We start from the raw sequence: 20,045 nt of genomic DNA, 5'->3' as shown, positions 1-20,045 counted from the left end.
AATAATAGCAAGACACAATAAGGAAAGGAAGAGGTTGTGATTTGTGATAACAGAAAAAGTAATGCATATGTCAGGAAAAGGCCAGAACTGACAGCTGACCCGAGGTCTGGCTCTTGGAGGGCCTGGAGGTGGAGAGCGAGGATGCAGCAGACCCCCAGGAGAGCCTGATGAAGAGGAAGCGGCTGTCACACAGGAGGCACAAGACAGGCCTGTTCACTAGAATGCCAGTGGGACTTGCACACACCTCTAAAATGGATCTGAGGATCTTCAAAATGGGGATTCTTTTCTAGGAAACTATAAGTTATCTAAAACTGGGGGGTGCTCTCTTCAGCAGCACATACTAAACTTGGGACGATACAGAGATTAGCACAACCCCGTGCAAGGATGACGGGCAAATTAATGAAGCGGTCCATCTTTGGGGGATGGGGGGTACCACTCGACCTACAATTGAGTAAGAAAAAAGTGCAGGGTTATCTAAGTTGACTTATTAGTCTTGGAAAAAGTGAAAACACTCTAGTTCAGTGAGCTCCACCCCACTATGGGTGGTCCTGTCACACCCAGGGCTCTGGACAGTGACACAGTGACACAAGACCTTACAGGTGAGACTGGGACACAGCCAGCCACCAACGTGCTTTGAGCTCCTTTAGAACAAAGCCAGGTTCCAGGTTCCACAGCTGTTTCAAAGCGAGAGCCTATAACTGAACATCAGATTCTACATGAATTAAGTTGTCCCATCTCAACGAAGCCAGGCGAGGGGGGACTATGACCAGAAGTGTCACCCTTACTTCTCGAAATGACTCCGCGTGTGAACAGGTGAAGCAATTGGGGACATCTGATGATCTTCATGAGGTCCCCGATGTCACTTGCTGATTAAAAATCCTGCTTTTGCTTCCCTTTCCCAGCGTGTTAGTGGGAATGCTCGTCCTATCTGAACGTTTCTTAACCAGTGCATTAAGGTTGCCAGGGCTTTTCCTCGCCTCGACCTGTCCCCACCGACAGACACTGGCCTCTAGCTCACGCTTGCTTTGATTTCCTCTTTAGGCGGGGGTTTGCTTGTTTTTAAAATTCTTCCAGGCGTGCAGGTTCTTGGCTCCTTCCATTTGCTGAGACCATCCATTTGTGTCCTCCGGAGGCCTGCGGCAGAGTTCAGAGTGGACAGCACTCACATTCATCCATGCACGCTAGACCCTGTGCCTACCTCTCTCAGGGTTCTGAGATGGGGTCAGCATACCCTGCTGAGATGGAAGGTGCTTCACTTTTCTCTTAGCCTAGGAACCCCATCTTTCAAAGTTGCTCTTAGTCAAAGAAAGGGACCTCCTGTTGTTCATCTTCTACTGCCACACGCTTGGTGGGCAGTTCCCTGGCACTGCTTTCCCGGTCTCAGCCTCTGGTGTCACCCTTTCCAGAGGTCTCTCACGTTTAACTGTGGTGTTCACGTTTCAACCTGAAAACGTCCAGACAGAATTCGACCACTCCATATTCACTGTGAAAAAGGGGACATTCGGACTTCCACCTGCCAGACTGTCTTCTGCTCTCCTGCTTTTCTCTTTTCCCGATGTTCACTGGGTAGGCAACGTGGAGAACTCTGTTCTTCCAGACTCTACCTGTGTCCAACAGTGGACACTACAGACAACCAGTCTGTCAAACTTCTGGTTTGTTCTCACAAGATCTTAGAACCAGGACTTCTCATTTGGACTAAGTCTCCTGTGGATCTTGACCTTATCTCAGCAAAGGGACAGGGCACCCAGGGATGGATGAGTAGCATCAGAGGTAAAAATGACATTTTGGGAAGACAGGAAGGCTCGAGGTGGCTGATTTAAACACAAATAGATGCAACCTCTCTTGTGCTCTGAGTGAGTGAAGAGGGACACAGAAAGGAGACAAGAGAAAGCACAACACCAAGTGCTATGAGTAGGTGTGAGAACCTGGAAACCGCCCACCACAGCAGTGGGGAGCTCACCCCAATTTTGTAGTCAGAACACCTCCTCTGTAACCAAGAGACAGACTCAAGTGTGGATCTAGCATCTTCCATTCACAGGGTCCATCTTCCCACCTGCCACCAGCTCCCTCTGTCCACACCTACAGACAGTAACGCACCATCACGTAACTTCTCCTATACGAGAATCCAGCTCAGCTCGTGTGGTATCACAGGTGTGATATCACCTTTTCATTATGTCAGCATTTTTTCTTCCATTTATTATGTCCATCTTAGTCAGCTTTGCATTACTCCATCAAATACCCCAGACGGTCAATTTACAAAGAGAAAAGGCCTATTCTCTCTCGCGGTTGGAGAGATTTTAGTCCACGCTGGGCTGGCTGGTTGCTCTGGGGGACCAGTACATTATGGTGGCGTGCTGGATGGGGGAAGATCACTCACCTCATGGCCGGCAAGGAGAGAGAGGAAGGAGGAGGTCCAGAGCCCGTTTTGAGGGATGGCTGCCACGCCCTGGAGACCTCTCCGCCCACCACTTCCCTTGAGTGCCCCAGCTGGGAGCAAGTCTCTAACACGTGGGCCACTGGGGGGCACTTGCAATCCAACCTGAACAACGCCCATCACCTGCTACAGTTCCAGGTCCCCTTTGTCTAAGCTCCTGCGATGACTGTATGGCTCTACCAGCCACTTCCCCCGACCAGTGTGCCTCATCTAGGAGAGTCACAGAGTAAACCAAGTCCTTTCCTAAGAAAACACGCATTCAGGAACATGACATTTTGCACACTATTGAAGGTCCAGACCTCCCTAAAGCCACCTACAGAGCCTAGGTTTTAAACCTCTTTAAATGCAACAATCCCTCCATAATTCATGATGTGAAGACTTGGACCAAGGCCAGCAAAGAGCTGAGCAGAAGGAAAGACAGTCTAAGTGAACCTGTTTCCAGAAGCATTATTTACCAAGTACCAATGGCAGGGTATACACCACACGGTCTATAAAATGGGTAAATACACCTCCAAGGAGTCCATATCGCTGCATTTTCTCTAGCCTCGTATTTTACTGCACAGGCTGACATCTGAACAGTGGCTTGGGCCTAAGTCATCTTCCCTGAACACTGACGCCAAGGTCATACGGCACATCTGTGCACACAGGCCCTATGATCTCTGGGTTGTTCACATGTCTTGTCTTTAAAGCTTCTACACTTTTAAGTGTGGGAATAATTAAGTGAGAAGTAATTAAAATGTGGAAATAATTAAAACATGCAGCTTGCACATTTTAGTTTGCTAGAACTTTAAGACTGAATGAATGGTGCTGAGGACTGAACCAGAGCCTTGGGGGTAGCAGGCAAGGGCTCCGCCACGGAGCCCATTCTACCTTGTTTAAGATCATCAAGTCGGTGCACAGGGTTGCCGACAGACTCTGAGGCCTCTGGGTCTGGGTAAACATGCCTCAAAGCCCCGCGAGTGCATGGCCTGCAGAAGATCGCGCTCTCCCAGTCTTGTGGTCCCCCGAGCTCGGCTGGCAGTGGCCTGGCTCCCACAGAGGTGCGCTCCACCCCACTTCAACCTTAAGGCAGCAGTCTGCCCTCCGTCTCCCTAAGAAACACACTCACACTCTCGCTTCATACCTGTTCACACGGCAGAGCCTGTGACGCGCAGTCTCCCTTTCCAATCCTCTCATCTTCCTGTCACAGGTCCCTAAGAGGCATCCTCCCTCCTGTCGAGTGCAGCGCTCCAGCCCTCCCCCAAACCCACTGCGGTGCTCAGTAGAACAAGGGAACTCCAAATAGCATCTCATCTTCTTAAAAAGGCAACAGGAGTAATAATTTTTTGTGGTATTTCCACATACTAGGGATTTTACAAGTGCTTATTTAGTTCTATCATTCTGAGTAGAGACTTTTCAAAGCCATTTTATAGGTGAGAAATGTGAGGGTCAGGAAAGCTGTGACCTCGTGTGAGGTCAGGGCGGGTCCTGGGTCAACTGCTCATTCCGGCCCCGATCCCATGCCCGTCTCACCTTGGCCTGGCTACCATACCTGGCTCTTGCCCCGCAGTGGTGCCAGCCCTTGCTTCTTCCTGGGCTGGCTTTACCACTGTGCTTTCTCCTCGCTTTGAATACATCCTTTCTATTCATCCTTTTTTTTCCAGACTTCTGAGAAGAACAGCAAATTGCACAATGCTTAACACAGGCTGAATTTTTTAGAATAGCACCAGGAGTTAGAAGGCCCCTTAGCTTCATGGCTATGTTCACATGTAGCAACTTCTGCAGGCAGACCACCTGAAGGTGGGCCCTGGGGATGGAGCTCCTCCCGCCTTAGATGCAAGTGAGAAACTGCACTGTCTCCGTGGAGCTCTCTCCCACCCAAATCCTAGCAGGCCCTCTGGGCTGTGATCGCATCAGCAGGAACTAGAACATGGATTTGACTCAAAGCTGGGAGCTGCCCAACCATGGTCAGACTGGTGTGTGACTTCAGCAAGCACGGTCCACACCTCACCAGGAGGCAACCACGGTCAGCAGGGACAAGAGCAGGGCTTGGGGGCAAGGCAGGCCCACAGACACCAGGCAGGTAACAGCAGTGACAGGAATGGATCATTCAGAGAACACAAATTTGTTGCCATCATTTTTAGATGGTGAAATTAGGTGTGAAATCTAGGGCACAATGTACACACCAACCCCCACCCCAGCCCACGATGACCAGAGTCCACACAACTACATGTCAAGCACAGAACCCTGTTATAAAGTGATTTTATTAAATTGATTTGGACATACTGTAGGTCAAATAATATTTTCTGAAGATAACAATTATGGACTTTAAAGCTTGACATAAAATTAGTAGCTTCAAAAGTGTTAGTCATATTCCCCAGCAACAGCATGATAAAATAATTCAACTATGTAGAAATATAGAACTCTAGGACTAGCTGGAAACTCGGAAATCATTTAGCCTAATATCCTCATTTTGTGAGGAAACTAGACTCAAAGATCAAGCGATTTGCCCAAGCTCACATACCTAATAGTAATAAAACTAGAAATCAAACCAATTTTTCCTAAAAACTAAATTCTATCAATGATATTTCAACTGGCTCTCTATCAACTAAAAGTCTAGGCTTCTCTCTAATGCTCCACGCTACTGTGACATGGAAGAGTGATAAGACACTACAGTAAACCGCAGTTGTGGGCTTCAGGCCTGGAAGGGGCTTTAGCAGAAAACTACACCAGCCCTCTCTTTTGCAAAAAGGAGGAAAGACCTGCGAGGCAACTCGGTAAACGCTTAGCAGAAGCTTGGGACTAAGTTCATCTCCCAGGCCAGCTCTCGTCTCCTGGCCCACCCACTGATCCTGTGCTTCTGTTAGACCTCCTTTATGCACTGAGGTTTGAGTTATGCAAAAACCCCTTCCAGCCAAACAGAAGGAACTAATCCAAACATGGAGGGAAAACCAAGCTCGGACACAGTATTTCCTCGACTATCTTGAGTTCATTTCCCAACGTAGACAGCTGACAGACACCACCAACCTGACCACCCATTTCAGAGCTTCAAAGATCCCTAGTTTCCCCAAAGACTTCCTGAGCGAAAGGCCTGCGTGTGGGAAATCATGACAGGAATGACAAGAGAAACGAGGGTAAACATGGTTGCTTTCTGTTCTTGTCATTGGGGACTTTTGGTCTTCTAAACATTCCTTGAGTTCCTCCACATGAGTTTTTAATATCTAGCAAAACAAACAAGACAAAACAGGCCTACAAACATCTGGACACCGAGAGCTCAGCATCCCCCCCCTCCCGCCGCTGCTCCCTCCAGCGCCTGCCTCTTGTCCGCCCGGGCAAGCAGCACCAAGCAGCACCTGCGTGTCCCACCGGTACGCCACCTCCTTGCCCGCCCAGTCCCAGCTGCCCTCAGCAAGGCTCCCCTGACCCTAGCTAATGCCCCCCACCCCCCACCACTCTACATCACCACCCTAGTTTATTTTCTTCATAGCACTTAACCACTACCTCAGACTACATTTATGTTTACTCGCTTATGATCTGTCTCCACCAGAAGTGAACTCTATGAGAGCAGGGACCTTGTCTGTCGGATTGAGTGGCTTTCCCAGCACCCAGCAGTGCCCGGCACCCACGAGGTGTTCAAAAAATTCTTGTCCAATGAATGAAGAATTAAAAGAACGATGGATTGACAACAGACATTCCTGCCTGAAAAGGACTGGCACCTGACACCCGATGGCTCCTACACATTATTGCCCAAGGCGACAAACAGACAAACATCCTTAGTGACCTCTCCCATCATCCCCTTTCCTAAGGTCTCCCTGGCTTATAGGAGCTCCCCTCAGGGTGCAACAGAGCCTGAGAGGGTTCCTCTGGAGGGAAGACAAGCTCACACCTTGCTTTGCTTCTTTCTCCCTGCTATTTACATTCAGCTATTTCCAAAAAAAAATTCAAGTTAAAAAAAATTGTGTTGCAGCCACTAGAAAATAAGTCTAACATAGAGACACAGTGATTAGCAGAATCCACAAAACTAAAGAAAAGTTCCAGGGCATGTATGTCTGCCAATGATTTCTCTGAGAGGCCAAGTGAGAAGATATTATGAGTTGCCTAAAATCTAAAATGAAATTTAATGCCACCTAGGAAGGGGTGGGTACTGATGGGTACTGTGAGGATGTGAGGTAAAGTGGGTTCAGAAGTAACAGGATATATGGAAAGCTATGTAGGGGCGTCACGTGGCAAGCTCAGAAATACCAGAACACCATCTTAGCGGGAGCTGTCCATATTCAAATGTGTTGACCAGAAGGCTCGAGAAGAAGGAAGGGGCAGGAACTCCCAAAAAGGAGCATCTGGGATCACTTCTAAGCACAGCACAGATACAAGGTGACTTGGAGGCTGGCAATGCTCACAGGTTCTGAGCAGTACTCCATCTACTGAGGCATTGTGGGAATCCCAGGATACAACAGCCACATCTGGGATGCAAGACAGCCAGCCCGTGTTTGGGCATGTGCTCAGAGGGACTCCATTTTCAAAGCCAAGCTGTGGGGTCACCAAAACCTCGGCCTCACCTATGCCTCCTCAAAAAGAACGTTCTGCTAGGGACTGCCGTGAATACTCCTTGGGTCAATGTAGGTACATACAGGGTTTCCTTCCTAGTGGCACTTACGGGTTTTAAGATTTTTCAACTCTTAGCAAAACATTTTATATAACTGATATTTTGAGATGGTTTCTCTCCTTGGTGTGGACTCTCTGATGGATGCAGAGGCTGGTACTCTGACTAAAGGCCTTCCCACACTCATCACATTTAAAAGGTTTCTCTCCTGTGTGTACCCTCTGGTGGATGCAGAGGCTGGAGCTCTGACTGAAGGCCTTCCCACACCCACAACACCTATAGGGTTTCTCTCCAGTGTGGACTCTCTGGTGGATGCAGAGGCTGGAGCTCTGACTGAAGGCCTTCCCACACTCGTAACATTTATAAGGTTTCTCTCCGGTGTGGACTCGTTGATGCATGCAGAGGCTGGAGGTGTGCCTGAAGGCCTTCCCACACTCTTCACATTTGAAGGGTTTCTCTCCGGTGTGGACTCTCTGGTGCATGCAAAGGTTTGAACTGTTACTGAAGCCCCTTCCACACTCACTACAGACATAGGGTTTCTCACCTGTGTGAACTCTCATGTGAATTTGAAGATGGGAGCTCCAATTGAAGGCTTTGCCACACTCATAACACTTATAGGGCTTCTCCACTGTGTGGATTTTCTTATGTCTATTAAGTTTTGTTGTGGTGCTAAAATCCTTACCACAATCATCACATTTATAGACCTTCTCTCCCGTGTGGTCTCGCCAGTGAATGTGGAGTTCTGATATGTGAAAGAAACCCTTATCACACTTGTCACATTTGTGGGGCTTCTCGGCCGTGTGGATTTTTTGATGCATAAAGAGATCGGCTCTCTCAGAGAAAAATTCCCTACACATGGGGCACTTGTAGATCATCTTTCCTATTTGGTATCGTGATTTAGAGGAGAAAATTTCCTTACAACTACTGTAGTCACAGGACTGCTACTTCATAAAGTCTCTTATTTGGCCATTTTGGCAGTCTATCTCAGGCTTGCACTATTGGGCAAGTTTAAGGTCGGCCTAAGCTTTTCCCTGCCTGTCTTTCTATGGAAGGTTTCTTCCTGCATAGTGTTCCTCACTCAGCGTTACTACTGATTATAAAGTGACATTTACTTCCACATGAATTCCATACTCTTTAACACAGACTTTCCTTTAGATCCTGAGTTGTCAACATTCCAAGGGGTAGCCAAGGTGCATGTGTCTTTATGCCCCTGGAATCTTCCTCTCATAAAGTAATCTTGTACTCCCCACGTCTAGAAAAGGACCGCACGGTGTGCCCCTGGTTTTCGAGGGTGAGAGAGCACTGCTGGTCATGGGCACCTGCAGCCTCCCCGCGAAGGTCAGTTCATCATTCTGCTCCTGCACAGCCGACAGGAAGCCTCTATGGTGAGCAGGCTCCTTGGCTCAGGTATGGTGAGTCTTGCTCCTGGGAATTCCCTACACGGGTAGCGTGCCAGTCTTCTGCAACAGAAACATAAGTAAATACATTGAAAATATCTTTTCTGCCCAGAAAACTGTTATTGATTCCCTAATTAGCTTTGCATAAATGTGATAGCAGTAACGCAGACCTTTTATGATCCTGAGGAAGCAGTTCTCTTCTCTTTCAGAGGGATGTGTCTCTTGGATTTGCAGGTCTGAAGAAGAGAATTTGTAGATATCATGCTCTTGTTTTAGGTCAAGTTCATCATCCGTTACAACTTCTCACTGTAACTATCTGCATAGCACCAAGGGAAATACTACTGACAGAGAAAAGAAAGCCTCAGAAGACCCACATGTGAGCAGATGTCCTACACAGAGGAACAAGGAGGAATACTACCTCCACTGGAAACTTCAGAAGGAAGAATACTGCTGCTTTCAGAGATCAACAACACCTCACATGTGAGCTGCCTTCTAATCTAAGGAAAGAGAAGATATATATATAAACACCAAATAGCCAACATCATCCCCTTTTTAACCATCCTTAATGGTTTCCTGATGTATTCAAAACGAAATCCAAATCCATACCCTAAAACAAGGCTCTGCAGTACCTGGTCCTTGCTCTTTTCCGCCTCACTCACTGCTTCCTACCACTGACTTCTGAGCTCTCGCACACCACAAGCTGCTTCCTGCCTCAGGGTCTTTGTGCATGATGTTCCCAGTGCTGAACTGCTCTCCCCCACTGTGTGGCTCTGTGTATCAACTGCCCCACCCCTGGTTGGACTCAATCTCATTTGATTCCATCAAACTACATACAACTAGTATCTATCTTCTCTGTTCCCTGGTTTTAGATCCATCTTCTGTACTAGGATATATATGTGAAGGAAGAATTTTGTGTGTTGCTCACTGTTATATTCTGGCAGAGGGAAGAATTCAATTAATATATGCTGGGTTTATCCAGAGTTCTTAAGGATCCCCTTGCACCCTACAGAAGACAGAGCCTGCTCTACACTGGGAGAGTAGTTAAGGATACATTTTCCAGTGCCTTTTCTTAGTCTTTTGATAAATGGGAAAAAATACACAACAAATAAAATGTAGAAGAGATCAAAGAAGAAAATCTCGAAATCCTCAACCTGAAAACTTTCAAGGGTTAAATTTCCATCTTTTATATTTTACACAGTGATACTTTGATAAACTAAATGAAATCAACAGACCTTTTTAAAATGACTTTCAATGAGGTATTGCACACAGGGTACACAGGTGATTGAGGAGACTTCTTTAACATCAAGATGGCAAAATAAACCAAACTGCTTCTAAGTCCAAGTGTGATGATTGAAATTCAACTAGATACTCAGAATTTCATCCAATATGCAGTCGTGTCTAGAAAAAGTACACATGCACCCGTCCTGTCTTAGAAATCTCACTTTAGAAATACATCCCAAAGACACTTCTAAAAACAGGAAATAACTGAGAGACCAGGTGATTCCTTTAGACAGTACCTGTCACAGCAAAACTGCTGACAACCCAAGGCCCACACATAGGTGCCTAACTAAATCAACTCCAGCACTTTCTCCCAAAGAAATGCTGCTTAGTCATTAAAAAAAAAATGGGGATGTGTGTGTGTGTGCGGGAAGAGGGAGAGAGAGGGAGAGAGAGGGAAAGGGAGGGAGAGCGAGGAGAGGGAGGGAGAGGGAGGGAGAGGGAGGAAGAGGGAGGAAGAGGGAGGAGAGGGAGGGAGAGGAGGGAGAGGGAGGAGAGGGAGAGAGAGACAGAGACACACACTCTGTGTGAACCCAGGTAATGCCACTAAGTGAAAATGGCAAGGCCCAGAAGAGCATGTGTCCTTTTGTGCAAAATAAGGAACATGAGTGTATCAGATCTTTGTTTAAATGTATAAAAATAAACATGGTGAAGAATAACCTGAAACTTCATTTAATTTAATGACCAGCGAGGAAGGAGGAAGTGAGACTTATCTCAATATGCCTTGTTTTGTAGTTTTGTTGACTTTAGAAACACAAGTGTTTATATATTTAAAAAAACAGAATTAAATAAAAAAGAAGAAATCCTTAAAATAAAAAAAGAATGACCCTTAACTCTCATGTTGATGACATATCTACAAATGATGTCTGAGCAGTGTACCAACTGTTGTCCCAGTATTGTTATCCCTACTCTTATCCCTACTGACAAAGCGGCAAAGGAAAAAAAAAAAACTTAATTCAGCAGTTTAACTGGTATTTTTATAGAGAGGATAATGCAATAATTTATGATAATGTTGTTAGGAACCAATATTCAATGTAAGAAATATAAGAAATAAGCACAAAAATCCAAGTTAAAAAAGAATCCTGTAACATAAAAAGTTAATTTAGTAAATCTAAGTTTGTATTTCTTTCTTTCTTTTTTTTTTTTTAAAGCTGTCAGGAAGGAATCAGAACAGGCAGCAAGGAGCACACCCAGAGTCCCTTCCCTCTTCCCACCAACTGCACAGGGAGCCCAGGAGGAACGACTGGTTTCACCGCCATAGGCAACACTTACAAATTGATCTTGGAACATCTTGTCATTCCAGAAAGCCACAGAGATCAAAGGGAGTAAGAAATACAATTGACAGAAACACATTAAATATGCAAAGCTAGGTGTTCATAACACTGAAGAGGCAGGGAGAGAGAGGAGTCAAGAGAGCAGAGAACCCAGGTGCTGGACAAGATGGAAACAATGAAGGCACCAACAGTGTACTCTGGAAACGCAATCAAGAGGGAGAGTAAAGCACCTCTCCACAAACTTTCTCCAAAGCCACACAACAACCCAGCTAGTAAATGGGTGCCCCAGAAAGTACCTGATGCAGGCAAAAAGAGCACAGGTGAAAATGAGCTGCCAAGTCAGGCTGTCACCACCTGAAGCCACCAAGCAATCTCAGTGTGACTCAACATGGAGCAACCAGAACAGGTGTCTCCTGCACAGCTGCAGCTGCAACAGCAGCAGGGCCAGCTCACTGAGAAAGGCTATGCAGAGATTGAGAGGGCCTCTGAAGGAACTGGGGACAGCACGGCCAGGAAGCCAGAACACTGGCGAGAGGTGAACCAGCCTTCAGGTCAGCTGCCCCATTTTTTGCAAAAAGTTAAAGGCACGAAGGATGAGAAACTCTATATGAAAGAGACAGAGACTCTCAGATGTAACAAGAGGCTCTTCCTGGGAATCTGCTGTACATATACCAGCAGCTGAAAGAAGAGGAAATGTGACTAGAGACAGGGTGTCAGGTGACACGGGGCATGGCTAACTATGGGAGAAGTCACTGCATTATGTAAGCCAAAGTCCACAGTCTTGAAGGTACACCCTCAAATGTCCAGGAGAGAGGGCATGATGTCTGCGACCCACCTTAAAATGCTTCAGCAAAGAAAAAGAAAAAGGAAAGGCAACAAAGGGCAGATCAAGCACATGCGGTAAACGCACCCTCACCACTGAATCTAGGTGACAGAGAAACAGGAATACAGTGCTCTTGGGCTGGGGAGATAGCTCAGTTGATAGAGTGCTTGCCTTGCAAGCACAAGGCCCTGGGTTCGATCCCCAGCACCACAAAAAAAAAAAAAAAAAAGAGGAATACAGTGCTCTGCCTGTGTGTGTAGTCGCCAAAGTTTCTCACGATAAAAAGACCCCAACAATTAACACTGAGAAGACCTGTTCCTCTCTAACAGCACACTAATCCCAAGAACATGTAACTGGGAACCAGACAAAAGCACTCCCCCCAACGCCCCACCTCCCCAGTCTCGCCGGAGCACTGGAGGACCAGCTGCAGGGTCTCTGGATAGCAGGGCTGGCAGTGGTGGCTTGTGGCAGACAGCAGAGGAAGAGGGAGCTGGGCTCCTCCTCACAAGCCTTCCCGTATGTGCCCGCGTTCCTCCACGGTGGCCTCGGGCAAACTGACCTGCTCAGCAGGGTTTGACTCCCACCAGAGCTCCTCTTGAGGAGGAGTCAGGCAGTGCCACAGAGTGCCACTGCACAGCCAGGTGTGGTAGGGGAGGCAAGCTACACTGCTTAGCACAAAAGAAAAAATTATAAATAAAAAGATATTCTAGCAATTGTGTCATGTGACCAACCAAAGACCAGAAAGGCAAAAAAAACCAAAAAGGCGCACCCTAGACCTTCCAGAGAGGCACAGAGATAAAAGACTGCAAATCCAGGGGTGCGGACCAGCTACAGAACCCTGCAGGCAGCAATGCACAGCTCTCTCCACAATTCCTCATTCAAGAATCGCCCATACTACAGAGATACAGCCACATCAATGTTCATAGCTACTCAATTCACAATAGCCAGACTATGGAACCAACCTAGATGTCCTTCAATTGATGAATGGATAAAGAAACTGTGGCATATATATACAATGGAATATTACTCAGCTATAAAGAATAATAAAATTATGGCATTTGCAGGCAAATGGATGAAATTGAAGAATATCATGCTAAGTGAGATAAGCCAATCTCAAAAATCCAAAAGGCGAATGATCTCACTGATAAGTGGATGATGACACATAATGGGGGGTGGGAGGGGGGCAAGAATGGAGGAAGGAAGGACTGTATAGAGGGAAAAAGGGGTGGGGGGGAGGAAAAAATAACAGAATGAATCAAACATCATTACCCTATGTAATGTATGATTACACAAATGGTATGCTGTTACTCCATGTACAATCAGAAACAACATGTATCCCATTTGTTTACAATAAAAATAAATTAAGAAAAAAATAAATTAAAAAAAAAATCCATGGGCTACTTAATAAGTAACTGATACAGGAAGTAAACAATGAGTCTTAAATACCAGCAAACTATTCCAAAAGAACACGTGCTCTGGGCTGGGGCATGGAAGGGACCAGGGATGTGGCACAGCTGGCTCAGAGTTGGAACTTGATCCTCTGGAGGGATGCTCAGGCCACATGCTCCTGCTTCTGCAGCCAGCAATACCGACCCGAGGTACTCCAGAGGCAACACCCTGGCTGAGCTGCGGGCCCCGTAGTGGCAGGAGTCCACTGCAGCACAGAACCTGCTCTGGTCACACCTCCCAGGGCAAAGGTCCCAAACTGCAGCTTGAGTCTGTGGCAGAACGTGGAGGTAATGGCCCCTCTGCCTGGGAAGACAAGGTACTAGGCAGGGAGGACTGAACATGGACTCTGAAGTCAGCTGCGTAACACACTTTTACATCTACCCTTTCTGTGTTACTCCCTTTTACACAGCCAGTCAAAAAATACAATTTTGTTGGGGAAAAAAGAGGATGGCTCCTTAATATTTTCTCAGTACAATGATCCCATGGATGCAGGAGTAGGCACTGCCTCCACAGGGCAGGTGCTGGTGAGGGCAGTGCACAGAGGGGCAATGTCCAGCAGGGCCCTGGCACGGGGACAACTGACCACATCAGAGGAATGCCAACTATTCACAGCATGGAGGCGGAGGCCAGTAAGCTGCACTCACGTTCTGTGGAGCAGAGGCGGATCTGGAAGACTCTCAGTACAGGCTGGATATGTCCAAGACAGTGCCTGAACTCGGCAGTTACACTCCTAAGCAAGCACAGCGGCGGAGCTCACCCCCACACTCTGCACACACGCTCAGCCAGCTCCTGCTGGGTACGACAGGCTGAGAGTTCAGTGCTGCTCCACACAAGGTCATGACCTTGACACAGGTCAAGTCTAAAGCTGCTGTCACGGCTAAAGAGGAAACAGTGGCACAGCAACTACCATCGCCACACGAGACGGAGGAAGTGAGGCTCACAGAAGGCACACTGGAGAAGAACAGTGGCAGGTGGGGGTCAGGGGCAAGACAGATGGTTTTCCAAAGACTGGGGAACTGAATGATGCTTAGCCCAAGAGATGGACTAGGAAGAAGGGGATTTAAAAATGAGCCTTGCTTAGCCTTAGAACTTCAGGCAAGAATACAATAACCTAATCTTGTTTTTCATCGATTTATAAATTGAGACAATGCAGATTTCCTGGCCTGTCACGAAAACATGTTAAATAGTACTGAGCAGTCAAAATGCAAAGGAGCTTTGGACATTAAAGAGAGACAAAGAGAGGCTGCATTTACTTCCTGTTTGAAAACGGTGACTGCACGTGTGCTCAGTTGCTGGTGAGACTATACGTCTGCAGTCTTTCATAAACCCTGATTTTAGGAATGAACAGCCTCCTCATGTAACAGAAATAAGAACAGCAAAAAGCAGATTGTTTCTGAACCTAGCTGTTCAACCCCTGTGGTGATGGGCCCAAAGGGTACATTTGTTATCTTCTCTACTTTTGAGTTCATTTTAAAATTTCCATTAACAAAACAAAACAGTAAGCCTCGGCTCACAAGCCTGCTGGAATGAAGGGATCCTTAGCCACAAGGGCAACACACAACAGCATTCTACGTGACAGATCTGCAGACTCTGCCAGTGACACCACTGACCCACGCCAGTCCAGGCACATCGTAACACAGGAAGGCAGGTGGGCTGAGGGACAGCTCTGCTGGCACTCTGTCCACAGCCAGAGGAACTGTGCTTAACCACCCCGCCTGCCCGCCAACTGAGGCAGCGAATGCCCGGAATCTTCTCTCACCACAGCGCCTCCAGTTGTCTTCCAGCAATACAGTCCCACCCCTGCGAGCCTCCCTTCCTGCTGCCCATTCTGGCTCGGTTTCCGTAGCCTCTCCCTGCTTCTCTCCCCACTCCACCATCATGCCCATGGCTGCACCGTACTCTGTCCTTAGCAATAACCGTGCTGCCTTCCAAACCCATGCTAAGCAACCATTTGGGGCCAGCTTGTGCTGTCCTGGGTGACACTGTCTCCCACCTGCTGCCTGGCACTGGCCTCCTGAGCCCAGGCGTGCTTCCCCAGTGCCCCTTGAGGACTCCCAGCCTGCCATCACTGTTCACTCTCCACTTCTCTGAGTTAAAGCCCCAACTTCACTGAAACCCAATCCTTCACCTGTCTACACAGCACCAGGCAGCTGGACAGTACCAGGAATTACTCCATGCACGATCACAAATCCCCAACTGGACACCTGAACACCACCTCCACCCAAGTTCCCCTCTAGTCTTAGAGGCATGTTTTGCCAGGACTGTGAATTACACTTTGTACTGCTTTCTCCTCAGATCTCCTGCATTCTCTGCCTCCCTCATCTTGTGGCTAAGATAATTCATTAAGATGACAGAAGCAAGCAGTTGGCAGTGTCCTCTTTCCCATGGCCAATCTGCTCTGCGTTGGTGACCCTGCACCTCCACTCCCAAGGAAACCAATGGCTCCTTGGAGGGCTGCCCTCCACTGGCCACCAGGAGTGCACTTATGGAATTCTGCAACTGCTTCCCCTCTCTGCCATTATCAAGTTCATCCTGTCTTGGATCCACTCTACACTAACACAAATGTCTCTCCCTTGAGAAAAACTTCTTCGCATCCCCCAGCCCCACCTCAGCTATCAGCCAAAAAATCCCACTCCCCTTCTAAAGGAACTTCCTTGCAGAGCTCTGTACCACCTACACTGCTCCCCACCCTCCAGGCAGGCTCTGCTCCTACACACCAGCCCTCCCCAGCCCCACAGACAGGCCGTATCTTCTGGAAACACCTTACCTCGCTGACTGCCACCCCTCGTTTCCTCTGCTGCTGACTCCAACTCTTCCAAGGATGTCAACCTGGGACCCCTTCTTTTCTGAGTCCACACCCTCTCTCTAGTAATCTCATCCAGTCACATGGTCTGACCTACCATCATGATGCTGGTTCCAAGGTTCCTCTGCCCCATAGATTCACAAATGAAACTCCCCTGGACTTTCCTCTTCACACTTCCCTATCTCAATAAAAGGCACCCACAGAGGTACCTTCAGTTCCTCTCGCCCTGGTCCCCACTCCCTACCCTAGCACACCTCCATGCTGTCCCAATCCTGCCACCTCCCCACAGCCTCCCAAGTCCAGCCTGTCTGAGCACAGCCCCTCCTCCCAGACTCCAAGAGCTTGCAAGTCACTCCAAGTTTTTAGCCTTGCTCCTCCACACCTGGCCTCTACTGGCCATCACCCTAGTCTTCTAAAACATCAAATTACATGTTACCTCCCTTAGCTTAAAACCTCCCTTGGCTTTATTTCACTTTATTTGTTTACCTTCACTTTATTTGTTTATCTTTATTTGTTTATTTTTTTATTTGAATACCTTCACTTTATTTGTTTATCTTTATTGGTGCTGTACACATGCTGGGCGAGTGCTCTACCACTGCGCTACAGTCCCAGCCTCTGCCTCGGCTCTTTAAGTACACTCCTTTTGCTGCTTACTAACTGGACATGCCTGACCTCTGCCCCTCCCAACCGTACCTCCAAGATCATGCATAAGGTGCTGCCCCTCCTCTCCTGTGTTCACCCCTGACTAGCCTCTCCTGCCCACCGTTCTGTTCACCTCCTCCACAGTGCTTCACCACTCTACCTGAGGTTCGCCAACTTCTCCAGGTTGCTCTTTCTCTCCCTGCTCCACGACTAGCAGGGAATTAGGGGGTTTTGCAAGACGCTTTCATCTGTTTCCCACAGATAGTTCAGGCAACAAGGTCTCCTCAGTGATGAGTCTGCAAGGAGCACCAGCACACCTGGCTTCCTCCCATTTTCTCCCAGAGGAATGGGCAGAGACCCAGTGTGAAACTGCAGTGTGTGCTCCAAAACAGCAGAGAGGGTGTTCTGAGGGCTCACCTGGGACAGAGTGAGGGCTGACTGCCTAGGTCAGGAGACCACCCAGGGGAAGGGCAGCTGGGCTCAGATCTGGAAGTGGACCTCAAAAGGTAAGTGAAACAGGCAGCTTGGTAAAGCAAATGCAAAGGGCAGTGGCAAGAGGTAATGGTGCACAGGGAAATTGGGGAAGGGTCCATGTGAAAGAAAACCAGGAGAGGAGTGCAGGCTCCGTGCTGGACTAAACACAACGGGCAAGGGAGAAGGGCATGCCAAGAACACTGCCAACATCTTCTGCTTGAGTAACTGGATGGTCATCAAGAAAGGAAATTAAGAAAATCAAGGCTTGGTGATGAAGATCTTGATCTCGATTTCAGACATGCTCGTGACATTCAAGGACGCCAACTAGATGAAAGGTACTGTCACTGAGAGAAGATGCCAGGACTTCATCAAGTAACAATCACAAGGTACTGAAGCAAGGGGAGGAATGAGATGGCCCAGGAAGGAAGTCTCGGGTGAGAGGTGAAGAGGTCGACCCTGGGGCTTCACCTACCAAACCCACACTTAGTGACCAAGGAGGAGTCCACACTTTGTGATCCTACTTACATAACATCCCAACAAGGGCAGAATGAACGGATGCTATTAGGAAGCAGCAGGAGCAGGGAGGCTAAAGGAGCTTGGTCATGCCCGTCTCACAGCTGGGAGAACTTACCCACTCTGCCCTAGGATCTGTGAACTTGTCTGTTGTACCTCAAGAAGAGTTTGAGAAAGGAAAAGATGGGAAGAACTTCATCAAGAGGGAAGACTGAAACTAGGGCAGAAATCATGGAAAAGATGAAAAGAGACCAAAGCCCAAGGAGCGGGATGAGTGTCACAGTGGAGGCAGGGAACAGCACACAGGCTACAGTGTAGCTGCCAGCACCGGCTGCCCTGAAGTAGGAAGCAGGGTCATCTGCAGGGGACAAAGCTAGCAGGGACCTGCAGAGCATGAGGTGGCTTAAGACAGCTGTGTGCTCCGTAGTGTGACCAGAGAGACATAGTGGCCTGCCAGCAGCACTGAGGGTGGACACAGGCCTGTCCCCAGGCTTAGTTACTCGTGCTGCACGCTGGAATGAGGATGCTGCAGGAGGAACACAGCTGACTCTGCGAAGGACAGAGACTTCCCAAGAGTCTTTCCACCTGGAAGAAACTCCTTCCTGCACCAATCCAGCGTTTACATGCTGACAGAAAATCACAGAACTGCCACAGTTTTCAAGATACTGCCTTCACTGGAACTGCCACAGTTTTCAAGATACTGCCTTCACTGGGCCTTCCACACACTGCTCCTCATACATTCGGCTACATTTAACCTTGTTCTTGAGAGCTCTTGATTCCCAAGATCATGGCCCTCTACGCACCCCCAGCTCCCTCCGCTCCTGTGGAAAGTCGAGTCACACCCCAGGAAGCAGCAGTTTCTGCCAGCACATCCTACTGCAACACAAACGTTTCAGAATTCAAATTTAGCCCCCCTGTTATTAACTGTATGACTTCGAGCAAGTTATTTATCCCTGAGCCTCAACTTCCTCCAACATAAAAGAGAACTAAAACCCATACCTTCATCTCTTAGGATTCTGTGAAAAGGAAACCAGACAATGAACAAGAATTTATTATAAGGCCTACATACCATAACTAATGTCTTTTTTTCTTTCTTCAATGGGCCTGTCTGGTAAACATAGGGAACACACACCATTAACTGGAAGATGGCTTTAGAAGCCTGCAGCGAATAGCTCAGCCTCCAGCTTCCATTTCCTCTCTGACTGTGCTGTTTCTTGTTCAGAGATTGCCTTTCCCTCTTTGAGCAGCAACAAAGGGTCAGGTAAGTCAGAGGCACTCTCTTCCCACTGCGAAAGCTGAGATCCCCAGATCTTCCCCCCCTCTACCTGATATAGTTAAAGGGCAACTTTGAACTCAGCTCAACTGGTTGAACTCAGCTCAGTCTTTCTCTCCAAGTACTGTGAACTGGGACAGAGTCAAACTAATAAAAAAGACCAGAGTTCAAGCTGGGCACAGAGGCACATGCCTGTAATCCCAGCAGCTTGGAAGACAGAGGCAGTAGGATCATCAGCTCTAAGTCAGCCTCAGCAACTTAGCAAGGCCCTAAGCAATTTAGCAAGACCCTGTTTCAAAATAAAAAATAAAAGGGGCTGGGGATGTGGTTCAGTGGTTAAATGCCTCAAGGTTCAATCCTTGACACAAAAAATTTTTTAAAAAGTCACACATTCTAGGGCTGGCCCCAGGACAGATGCTCAAGCAGTTCCCACTACAACAACCCTCTATAGTTACTGGGTTTTTCTACCTTCCTTTCTGTTCTATAACTCCTTGGAATGACTAAGGTTAACATTCACATTATGTAGCAAGAGCTTACAGAAAAGGAAAATAGGTTCTGGAAATGATTTCAGAAACAGAGCCACAGACCAGCACTGTAAGCCTCACTAATGGTTTATCACAATTGCAAAATCTCTGGCCCTTATCTTCCAAATCAGAAACTGCAAAGATCACCAGGAGATTCTAACCACTGCAATCTACTGCACTGTCAATCTGTGAAGCACTGACCTAGAGGGTAAATGTGGTTCGTGGCAAGTGTCTAATCAACGTCCCCTACTTAATGTGAAAATGTCGTTTGTGAACTGCTTAAAAAAAGAAAAGAAACTTGCCCTCTGCCCCCCGCCCCCGCCCCAGCAAAGGATGGGATCTGACAGTACAGTGCTGAGCCCATCACTGCCTAGCCTCAGACTGCATGCTTCCTGTCTGTGCGATGGGACAGGGACACTCATCACAGCAGCCACCACGCCATGCTCCTTGCTGCCCCAGTGTTGCCCAGCAAAGCTGTTCCTGAGTAACAGACACTCCTTAGTAATCTACTACACCTTCAGAAAGTCCCAGTTTAAAATACACACAAGGGACAAGAAGCCTTGGGGGAGCCACACTTAACCC

General features: G+C 47.7%; 1 protein-coding gene and 1 pseudogene across 1 annotated transcript in view; one reads left to right on the top strand and one right to left on the bottom strand.

The window, feature by feature from the left end:
- The first annotated feature begins 320 nt into the window (after positions 1-320).
- Positions 321-419, top strand: LOC124991992 (uncharacterized; annotated as a pseudogene).
- Positions 420-4,658: 4,239 nt separating this feature from the next.
- LOC124991530 (translation initiation factor IF-2-like) overlaps positions 4,659-20,045 on the bottom strand; it is a 33,780-nt gene continuing 18,393 nt past the window's right edge. Inside the window, exons 5-6 of the mRNA XM_047562196.1 lie at positions 8,581-8,646; positions 4,659-8,473 (exon numbers count right to left, since the gene is read on the bottom strand). Of these exons, the coding sequence (XP_047418152.1) occupies positions 8,394-8,473; positions 8,581-8,646 (146 nt within the window). The 3' untranslated portion in view covers positions 4,659-8,393. The remainder of the gene's footprint in view (positions 8,474-8,580; positions 8,647-20,045) is intronic.

This window comes from Sciurus carolinensis, chromosome 8 (genome assembly GCF_902686445.1).
Source record: "Sciurus carolinensis chromosome 8, mSciCar1.2, whole genome shotgun sequence".
NCBI classification, from domain to species: domain Eukaryota; kingdom Metazoa; phylum Chordata; class Mammalia; order Rodentia; family Sciuridae; genus Sciurus; species Sciurus carolinensis.
This window is presented reverse-complemented; position numbering and strand designations above follow the sequence as displayed.